General features: G+C 43.8%; 1 protein-coding gene across 4 annotated transcripts in view; it reads left to right on the top strand.

Moving 5' to 3' along the window:
• The window catches only part of LOC118936665 (potassium voltage-gated channel subfamily KQT member 1-like), a 49,208-nt gene that overhangs the window by 25,524 nt on the left and 12,290 nt on the right, over positions 1-11,394 (top strand). For 3 of the 4 annotated variants that reach the window (XM_036981462.1, XM_036981460.1, XM_036981463.1), the window contains exons 5-13: positions 3,858-3,954; positions 4,361-4,501; positions 4,837-4,947; positions 5,221-5,316; positions 5,791-5,907; positions 6,468-6,606; positions 6,865-6,882; positions 7,862-7,918; positions 8,147-8,270. In XM_036981462.1, coding sequence (XP_036837357.1) covers positions 3,858-3,954; positions 4,361-4,501; positions 4,837-4,947; positions 5,221-5,316; positions 5,791-5,907; positions 6,468-6,606; positions 6,865-6,882; positions 7,862-7,918; positions 8,147-8,270 — 900 coding nt within the window. The remainder of the gene's footprint in view (positions 1-3,857; positions 3,955-4,360; positions 4,502-4,836; positions 4,948-5,220; positions 5,317-5,790; positions 5,908-6,467; positions 6,607-6,864; positions 6,883-7,861; positions 7,919-8,146; positions 8,271-11,394) is intronic. The other variant, XM_036981461.1, reaches the window with a different exon arrangement.

Raw genomic sequence — 11,394 nt, 5'->3', positions numbered from 1 at the left:
ATGCAGGGCTCCAGACTGCGACCATTTAGTTGCATTTTGCTACACTTTTGACTTGGCTATTGCCAAGCTGCACATTCTACATGGTCACCTCACTCCAAACTTGGCTGTAACCATGATTTGGTCAAATAGTCATGTGCATTATTATCCTCATGATTCCTGTAATGAAGGTCTCTGTGCCTGTTTCGCTGGGGCCTGCTGCTGTAATGAAGGTCTCTGTGCCTGTTTAGCTGGGGCCTGCTGCTGCAATGAAGGTCTCTGTGCCTGTTTAGCTGGGGCCTGCTGCTGTAATGAGCGAGCCACTTACTCACTCTCTCCCCGCATTCCAGGAGATTTTTATTTTCTTTCAGATTGTATAGGCTGTAACATTTCAAAATCCAAATTGCGGGTAATAAACATCTTTGGAAGCAACTACGGTTGTCACTGTTAAAGAGAGGAGGTGCTCCACAACTACGGTTGTCACTGTTAAAGAGAGGAGGTTCTCCACAACTACGGTTGTCACTGTTAAAGAGAGGAGGTTCTCAGCAACTACGGTTGTCACTGTTAAAGAGAGGAGGTGCTCCACAACTACGGTTGTCACTGTTAAAGAGAGGAGGTTCTCCACAACTACGGTTGTCACTGTTAAAGAGAGGAGGTTCTCCACAACTACGGTTGTCACTGTTAAAGAGAGGAGGTTCTCCACAACTACGGATGTCACTGTTAAAGAGAGGAGGTTCTCAGCAACTACAGTTGTCACTGTTAAAGAGAGGAGGTGCTCAGCAACTACGGTTGTCACTGTTAAAGAGAGGAGGTTCTCCACAACTACGGTTGTCACTGTTAAAGAGAGGAGGTTCCCAGCAACTACAGTTGTCACTGTTAAAGAGAGGAGGTGCTCAGCAACTACGGTTGTCACTGTTAAAGAGAGGAGGTGCTCAGCAACTACGGTTGTCACTGTTAAAGAGAGGAGGTGCTCAGCAACTACGGTTGTCACTGTTAAAGAGAGGAGGTTCTCCACAACTACGGTTGTCACTGTTAAAGAGAGGAGGTGCTCAGCAACTACGGTTGTCACTGTTAAAGAGAGGAGGTGCTCAGCAACTACAGTTGTCACTGTTAAAGAGAGGAGGTGCTCAGCAACTACAGTTGTCACTGTTAAAGAGAGGAGGTGCTCAGCTTTCTGTAGGTCTAGTTGTTATTTCTCAACTCTCAGTAAGCTATTTTACAACCAAGATATTTAATATGGCTTTGAGATACGCAGCTGGAGAAATGTGAATCGGACGTTGCATCGGCCATAGCCTCATTGGGTAGTAGGCTACAACTGCAATGTTTTTTTAGGACATTGACTTTAGTGTTGGAATCTTACATGGTCACCATCAGTGGGTATTATGTTTAGCGATCAAGCTAATAATTTTGGAGTTTCCACTTACTCAGGTGGTGAAATAGTCCCAAATAAATCAGCCTATGATATTATTGCACATTAAAGATGTGGGCAAATGTATCTCTATTGAACAAAAAGAAAATGCAATAAAAACCAGCTATAACAACTATAGACTATTTGTCCCAAAATGCAATAAAAACCAGCTATAACAACTATAGACTATTTGTCCCAAAATGCAATAAAAACCATCTATAACAACTATAGACTATTTGTCCCAAAATGCAATAAAAAACAGCTATAACAACTATAGACTATTTGTCCCAAAATGCAATAAAAACCATCTATAACAACTACAGACTATTTGTCCCAAAATGCAATAAAAACCATCTATAACAACTATAGACTAGTTGTCCCAAAATGCATGACATCACTGGATTCGTTGAATCATGCATTCCTGGCGTGGACATGTTAGCTGAAACAGCTTATTTCTGTAATACCATCTCAGTAGTCTGTCTATAACTAAATCACTTTATCAGATTAATAATAATGGGTAATATCTGTAATACCATCTCAGTCGTCTGTCTATAACTAAATCACTTTATCAGATTAATAATAATGGGTAATATCTGTAATACCATCTCAGTAGTCTGTCTATAACTAAATCACTTTATCAGATTAATAATAATGGGTAATATCTGTAATACCATCTCAGTCGTCTGTCTATAACTAAATCACTTTATCAGATTAATAATAATGGGTAATATCTGTAATACCATCTCAGTCATCTGTCTATAACTAAATCACTTTATCAGATTAATAATAATGGGTAATATCTGTAATACCATCTCAGTCGTCTGTCTATAACTAAATCTCTTTATCAGATTAATAATAATGGGTAATATCTGTAATACCATCTCAGTAGTCTGTCTATAACTAAATCACTTTATCAGATTAATAATAATGGGTAATATCTGTAATACCATCTCAGTAGTCTGTCTATAACTAAATCACTTTATCAGATTAATAATAATGGGTAATATCTGTAATACCATCTCAGTAGTCTGTCTATAACTAAATCACTTTATCAGATTAATAATAATGGGTAATATCTGTAATACCATCTCAGTCGTCTGTCTATAACTAAATCACTTTATCAGATTAATAATAATGGGTAATATCTGTAATACCATCTCAGTCGTCTGTCTATAACTAAATCACTTTATCAGATTAATAATAATGGGTAATATCTGTAATACCATCTCAGTCGTCTGTCTATAACTAAATCACTTTATCAGATTAATAATAATGGGTAATATCTGTAATACCATCTCAGTCGTCTGTCTATAACTAAATCACTTTATCAGATTAATAATAATGGGTAATATCTGTAATACCATCTCAGTAGTCTGTCTATAACTAAATCACTTTATCAGATTAATAATAATGGGTAATATCTGTAATACCATCTCAGTCGTCTGTCTATAACTAAATCACTTTATCAGATTAATAATAATGGGTAATATCTGTAATACCATCTCAGTCGTCTGTCTATAACTAAATCACTTTATCAGATTAATAATAATGGGTAATATCTGTAATACCATCTCAGTAGTCTGTCTATAACTAAATCACTTTATCAGATTAATAATAATGGGTAATATCTGTAATACCATCTCAGTCATCTGTCTATAACTAAATCACTTTATCAGATTAATAATAATGGGTAATATCTGTAATACCATCTCAGTCGTCTGTCTATAACTAAATCACTTTATCAGATTAATAATAATGGGTAATATCTGTAATACCATCTCAGTCATCTGTCTATAACTAAATCACTTTATCAGATTAATAATAATGGGTAATATCTGTAATACCATCTCAGTCATCTGTCTATAACTAAATCACTTTATCAGATTAATAATAATTGGTAATATCTGTAATACCATCTCAGTCGTCTGTCTATAACTAAATCTCTTTATCAGATTAATAATAATGGGTAATATCTGTAATACCATCTCAGTCGTCTGTCTATAACTAAATCACTTTATCAGATTAATAATAATGGGTAATATCTGTAATACCATCTCAGTCATCTGTCTATAACTAAATCACTTTATCAGATTAATAATAATGGGTAATATCTGTAATACCATCTCAGTCGTCTGTCTATAACTAAATCACTTTATCAGATTAATAATAATGGGTAATATCTGTAATACCATCTCAGTAGTCTGTCTATAACTAAATCACTTTATCAGATTAATAATAATGGGTAATATCTGTAATACCATCTCAGTCGTCTGTCTATAACTAAATCACTTTATCAGACGATTAATAATGGGTAATATCTGTAATACCATCTCAGTCATCTGTCTATAACTAAATCTCTTTATCAGATTAATAATAATGGGTAATATCTGTAATACCATCTCAGTCGTCAGTTCCATCAGGGGAAAATGTTTGTCTGGAGCCCCGATCACAGACCGTGTGTTGTTTGTTCCAGAGGAATTCGCTTCCTGCAGATCCTGCGTATGCTTCATGTGGACCGGCAGGGAGGGACGTGGCGTCTGCTGGGCTCTGTGGTCTTCATCCACAGGCAGGTTAGTTTGGATCCTTGAAAAGCGCTATATGAATACCATGTGTTCTTATCGTTATGAGTTGTTCACTGCACAGATTACCACAGTTGACTAACACTAACACACACTCCTGATTTAATGCTGAGCGACAAACTTTTATTTTTTATGAATACATTTATTCCTCTCTAGATAACTAAGTTTAATAAGTTGTCTTGTGTGTGTGTGTGTGCATGCCTTTGTGTGTGTGTGTGTGTGTGTTCATGCCTTTGTGTGTGTGTTTTCATGCTTTTGTGTATGTGTTTTCATGCCTTTGTGAATGTGTGTGTGCCTTTGTGTGTGTGCGCGTGTGTGTGTGTGCCTTTATGTGTGTGCGTGCATGTGTACATGCGTGTGTGTATGTGTGTCTGCGTGCCTGTGTATGTGTTTCCAGGAGCTCATCACCACGCTGTACATTGGTTTCCTGGGGCTCATCTTCTCCTCCTACTTTGTGTACCTGGCAGAGAAGGATGCTGTGGACAGCAATGGAGCCAATGAGTTCGGGAGCTACGCTGACGCCTTGTGGTGGGGGGTGGTAAGGCTGCTGTGTGTGTGTGTGTGTGTGTGTGTGTGTGTGTGTGTGTGTGTGTGTGTGTGTGTGTGTGTGTGTGTTTCACAGGAGGTTGGTGGCACCTTAATCAGGGAGGACAGGCTCGTGGTAATGACTGGAGCGGAATTAGTGGAATGGTATCAAACACATGGTTTCCATGGTTTCCAGATATTTGATGCCATTCCATTTGCTCCGTCACAGCCATTTATAATGAGCTGTCCTCCTCTCAGCAGCCTCCACTGGTGTGTGTGTGTGTCTGGCTTCACTTAACAGGGCAGGTGTCTGGGATGACTCTCCTAGCAGTCTTTTGTCTTTTGCAGGTGACCGTCACAACTATAGGCTATGGAGACAAGGTGCCTCAGACGTGGATCGGTAAAACCATTGCATCGTGTTTCTCAGTCTTTGCCATCTCCTTCTTCGCCCTACCGGCTGTGAGTGCAGGAGTAATCCGGTGGAAAGATACTGTTTGTTCATCAGTAACACCAGGAAGTACACCACTCTTAGAAAAAAAAGGGTTTTTCGTTTGTCCCAATAGGATAACCTTTTTTTCTTCGTTCCAGGTAGAACCCTTTGGAGGTTCTACTTGGAACCCAAAATAGTTATTTTCAGAGGGTTCTCCTTAGGGGACAATTGAAGAACCCTTTATGGTACTAGGTAACACCCCTTACTTTTCTAGTGTAGTAATCCTCTGCGTTTGTTTGCAGGGGATCCTGGGTTCAGGCTTTGCACTGAAGGTTCAACAGAAACAGAGGCAGAAGCACTTCAACAGACAGATCCCTGCAGCTGCCATTCTCATCCAGGTGAGTCTGACAGAGACAGTACCCAGTGGAACTGACATCAGTGTGCTAGATAAGCAACATTAGCTTCCTTCTCTCTGACTACAACTCAGAGTAAACTGTCTGTTCCACAGCTCAAACCTGGGGCCCTCTGCCTCGCTAACACGCTTGACCGCCCCCCTTGACAACGTACGAACCAGTTGAGCTATAGAAAAGGATCCAATTCGATGGCACAATTGGCGACATTTCAAGCTAGCCGTGAAGTGAGCTTTTCGGCCCGTTCTTATCTCTGTTATACCAGCATGCTCTTTTACTTCACAACAACTGTTGCATTTCAGAAAACCTGTTAGTCTGGAGATGCTGTGGAGCTTGGTTAGGTAGATGCATTCCTCACTATTCCTTAAAAGTACCTTCATCTCGAGTCAACTGTGGTGTAGATTCTAGTAGTCACCTGCAATGTTAATGTCTGTTTACTTCCTGATCACATTCTCTGTCCAGACTTCGTGGAGGGTCTTTGCTGTGGAAAACCCTGACTCGGCCACCTTCAAGATGTTTGTGAGGAGGAGACCTGCTCTGCTCAGCTCCTCTGTATCCAGTCCCAAGCCCAAGAAAACGGTCAGCTGTCCGGATAGAATCACTGGTTATCAGATCGATGCTATTTCATTCATTCATTCATCAATCCATTCTTCTACCCATCCATTTACCCATCCAGCCAATCCCGCTCTCCACCCTTCCATTCATCCATTCATCATTCATCCATCTATCCACCCATCTATCCACCCATCCATTAATCTATCCACCCATCCATTCATCTATCCACCCATCCATTCACCCACTGTCCGTATACCCACCCACCCTTCCATCCATCCATCATCCACCCACCCATCCATCCATCTGTCCATCCATTCATCCATCCATCTATCCACCCATCCATTCATCTATCCACCCATTCATCCATCTATCCATCCACCCATCCATTCATCTATCCACCCATCCATTCACCCACTGTCTGTATACCCACCCACCCATCCATCCATCCATCATTCATCCACCCACCCATCCATCCATCATCCATCCACCCACCCATCCATCCACCCACCCACCCACCCATCCATCCACCCACCCACCCATCCATCCGTCCGTCCATCCATTCACGTCTGTCCCTCTGTAAACAGGTGAAGCTGAGGAGGAAGTTGAAGAGCAGTGAGAAGGACGACGGGCCTGGTTCTCCCACTGTTCCCAGTATCTCCTACGACTCAGTGTTCAATAGTGGGAGGGAGCTCAGCTCTGATGTCTACAGCACTGTGTGTACAGGTAGGAGAGGGGTACTCTCTGATATATATTTACACTGCATCTTAGTGACTTGGAGTAACCTAAACCCCCATGTTAATGGCACTCTGCCAGGGGTTATCAGAGCCAATTCCATTTCTGTCAAATGAATTATGATTAATTTTATGAATGTATTAGACATTTCCCACGGTTTTCAACACACTCTCTATTCTCTTTACCTCTCTGTTTCTCTTTTTCCCCCTCTCTCTTTTTCCCTATCTGCTTTTTCTGGCTTCTGTTTAGCTGAAGCACTAGGATGTGGTGAGCTCCTGTTAGTGTCCATTCCTCCTGTCCAGTCACTTTTACTGTCCTCTTGAACAATCACTGCATCTGTTACTATCCTCTTGACCAATCACTGCATCTGTCACTGTCCTCTTGACCAATCACTGCATCTGTTACTGTCCTCTTGACCAATCACTGTCACTGTTACTGTCCTCTTGACCAATCACTGCATCTGTTACTGTCCTCTTGACCAATCACTGCATCTGTTACTGTCCTCTTGACCAATCACTGCATCTGTCACTGTCCTCTTGACCAATCACTGTCAATGTTACTGTCCTCTTGACCAATCACTGCATCTGTCACTGTCCTCTTGACCAATCACTGCATCTGTCATTGTCCTCTTGACCAATCACTGCATCTGTTACTGTCCTCTTGACCAATCACTGCAGCTGTCCTCTTGGACAATCGCTGTCTCGGTTACTGTTATATCTGTCTCTCACTGCCTGCTCCTTCGGTACATGTGTGTATAGGTAAATAACCCTTTAGTCAGTCAACTGCAGATAAATCAGTCTTCAGTTGAATGTGTTGGTTCTAGCACATTGAGGTTGTAGTGGTTCTGGAACCCCCTTCAAAATGTCTCAGTTGTGCCACCCTTCTATCTTGTCATCGTGATTATCTTAGTAGCTTGTTGGTGTTTCAGGCTGGGTATCTATGAAGCACGTTGACAACTGCTGATGTAAAGAGGGCTTTATAGAAATACATTTGAATGCATACAAAGATAACCCCAACCCATTGCCCCCTTAGTCCCCATCCACCTGCCGCAATCCTCCGTCCCCACCCAGAAACCATGCTTCCCATCCCGCCTAGCCTCCACCCCCCTCCATGACCCGTAGAAAGCATGCCTCCCAGCCTTTCCCATCCCACCCAGAGGATCATGTATCTACTAAGTTGCTAGCTACATGATCCTCTTGTGTGTTTGTCTCCATCCCTCCCTTCCCTCCTCTTCTTGGTCTCACAGATACCCAGCAGTCCTGGACCTCTCTTTCCTCCCTTACGTTCAGCTCTCCACTCCCAGGTAACAAAGCACTGAGCTGTTTTGTTTTCGCTACAGAAATATACAAATGTGAAAGGGTTGCATGGATTTTTGGAAATTACATTATAAGATCATAGGGAAATCTTCTCTCACTTGGCTATGCATATTCTGAGTGTGTGTGTGTGCCTGCGTGCATGCGTGGGACTGTGTGTGTGTGTGTGTGTGTGTGTGTGTGTGTGCGTGCGTGCGTGGGACTGTATGTGTTGGCAGTGAAAAAGACCCCTGGTTTGTTGGAGGTGCAGCACCCTCGTCCCCTCCAGAGGAACAGCAGCTTTGGGGACGATCTGGACCAGGAGGACCAGTGTGTTCTGACCCCAGTCACCCACGTGTCACAGTCAGTCTTTTTCCCTTTCAGTCTGTCGTTTATCACCCACGTGTCACAGTGAGTCTGTTTCGCTTTCAGTCTGTCGTCTGTTTCTCTTTCAGTCTGTCGTCTATCACCCACGTGTCACAGTCAGTCTGTTTCTCTTTCAGTCTGTCGTCTATCACCCACGTGTCACAGTCAGTCTGTTTCTCTTTCAGTCTGTCGTCTATCACCCACGTGTCACAGTCAGTTTGTTTCCCTTTCAGTCTGTCGTCTATCACCCACGTGTCACAGTCAGTTTGTTTCCCTTTCAGTCTGTCGTCTATCACCCACGTGTCACAGTCAGTCTGTTTCTCTTTCAGTCTGTCGTCTATCACCCACGTGTCACAGTCAGTCTGTTTCTCTTTCAGTCTGTCGTCTATCACCCACGTGTCACAGTCAGTTTGTTTCCCTTTCAGTCTGTCGTCTATCACCCACGTGTCACAGTCAGTTTGTTTCCCTTTCAGTCTGTCGTCTATCACCCACGTGTCAGTCAGTTTGTTTCTCTTTCAGTCTGTCGTCTGTTTCCCGTTCAGTCTGTCGTCTATCACCCACGTGTCAGTCAGTTTGTTTCCCGTTCAGTCTGTCGTCTATCACCCACGTGTCACAGTCAGTTTGTTTCTCTTTCAGTCTGTCGTCTATCACCCACGTGTCACAGTCAGTCTGTTTCTCTTTCAGTCTGTCGTCTATCACCCACGTGTCACAGTCAGTTTGTTTCCCTTTCAGTCTGTCGTCTATCACCCACGTGTCACAGTCAGTTTGTTTCCCTTTCAGTCTGTCGTCTATCACCCACGTGTCAGTCAGTTTGTTTCTCTTTCAGTCTGTCGTCTGTTTCCCGTTCAGTCTGTCGTCTATCACCCACGTGTCAGTCAGTTTGTTTCCCGTTCAGTCTGTCGTCTATCACCCACGTGTCACAGTCAGTCTGTTTCCAGTTCAGTCTGTGGTCTATCACCCACGTGTCACAGTCAGTCTGTTTCTCTTTCAGTCTGTCGTCTATCACCCACGTGTCACAGTCAGTTTGTTTCCCTTTCAGTCTGTCGTCTATCACCCACGTGTCACAGTCAGTTTGTTTCTCTTTCAGTCTGTCGTCTATCACCCACATGTCACAGTCAGTCTGTTTCCCTTTCAGTCTGTGGTCCATCACCCACGTGTCACAGTGAGACAATGATATCATCATTAGCCGGCTCTCTGATTGGTTCCTTCATAATGACATTGTTATAACCCTGCTCTCTAAGTGGTGTATTCATAATGACGTCATCATATCCCTGCTCTCGGATTGGTCCCTTCATAATGACATTGTTATAACCCTGCTCTGTGATTGTGCCATTCGTAATGACATCATTATAACCCTGATTTCTGATTGGTCCCATCATAATGACATCATCCCAGTGAGTCTGTTTCCCTTTCAGTCTGTGCTCTATTTCCAGCCTGAGCCTCAGTTACCGTAACAGCGGTTGAGCCTTAGTTACCGTAACAGCTGTTGAGCCTCAGTTACCCTAACAGCTGTTGAGCCTCAGTTACCCTAACAGCTGTTGAGCCTCAGTTACCCTAACAGCTGTTGAGCCTCAGTTACCCTAACAGCTGTTGAGCCTCAGTTACCCTAACAGCTGTTGAGCCTCAGTTACCCTAACAGCTGTTGAGCCTTAGTTACCCTAACAGCGGTTGGGCCTCAGTTACCGTAACAGCGGTTGGGCCTCAGTTACCGTAACAGCGGTTGGGCCTCAGTTACCGTAACAGCTGTTGAGCCTCAGTTAGGGTAACAGCGGTTGAGCCTAATTCACCGTAACAGCGGTTGGGCCTCAGTTACCGTAACAGCGGTTGAGCCTCAGTTACCGTAACAGCGGTTGAGCCTCAGTTACCGTAACAGCGGTTGGGCCTCAGTTACCGTAACAGCGGTTGAGCCTCAGTTACCGTGACAGCGGTAGAGCCTCAGTTACAGTGACAGCGGTTGAGCCTCAGTTACCGTGACAGCGGTTGAGCCTCAGTTACCGTGACAGCGGTTGAGCCTCAGTTACCGTGACAGCGGTTGGGCCTCAGTTACCGTAACAGCGGTTGAGCCTCAGTTACCGTGACAGCGGTTGGGCCTCAGTTACCGTAACAGCGGTTGAGCCTCAGTTACCGTAACAGCGGTTGGGCCTCAGTTACCGTAACAGCGGTTGAGCCTCAGTTACCGTGACAGCGGTTGAGCCTCAGTTACCGTAACAGCGGTTGAGCCTCAGTTACCGTGACAGCGGTTGAGCCTCAGTTACCGTGACAGCGGTTGAGCCTCAGTTACCGTGACAGCGGTAGAGCCTCAGTTACCGTAACAGCGGTTGAGCCTCAGTTACCGTAACAGCGGTTGAGCCTCAGTTACCGTGACAGCGGTAGAGCCTCAGTTACAGTGACAGCGGTTGAGCCTCAGTTACCGTGACAGCGGTTGAGCCTCAGTTACCGTGACAGCGGTTGAGCCTCAGTTACCGTGACAGCGGTTGAGCCTCAGTTACCGTAACAGCGGTTGCAACTCTCTTGATGATGACTAACCTTGTCTGATACCTGAAGACTTAGCTCCCTGAGGACACACACAGATAGACACAAAGACGCATGCGCACACACACTCACAAACACACACAAACGCACTTGCATAGTATGCGTATCATGGGCATGGTGAAAGCCACTGTGATATAGACCTCTGTGAGAAAAGTGGTGTAAATGAGGCTGAGTTCCTGTCCCTGAAGGCTCCATGCTAAACACTGAGGTAATGGGTCAGGCTGGCTATTGCATGCAGGGACATCATTAACTGGGGACCCTCTCTCTGCCCCATTGCCTGCTAAACCCCTTGAAACCAGCACGGACCCATTTAAACAATGCTCCTTAATTAAACAAGCAGGGACCACTGTGTTCCCGAGTGATGCAGCGATCTAAACCAGTCCCTGGTTCAAATCCAGGTTGTATCATATCTGGCTGTGATTGGGAGTCCCATAGGGCGGTGCACAATTTTTATTTTTTTAATTTTTTTATTTCACCTTTATTTAACCAGGTAGGCTAGTTGAGAACACCTTTATTTAACCAGGTAGGCTAGTTGAGAACACCTTTATTTAACCAGGTAGTCTAGTTGAGAACACCTTTATTTAACCAG

Source organism: Oncorhynchus mykiss, chromosome 6 (assembly GCF_013265735.2).
Source record: "Oncorhynchus mykiss isolate Arlee chromosome 6, USDA_OmykA_1.1, whole genome shotgun sequence".
In the NCBI taxonomy this organism is placed as follows: domain Eukaryota; kingdom Metazoa; phylum Chordata; class Actinopteri; order Salmoniformes; family Salmonidae; genus Oncorhynchus; species Oncorhynchus mykiss.
The sequence above is the reverse complement of the archived record's forward strand: the minus strand, read 5'-3'. Positions and strand labels throughout refer to the sequence as shown.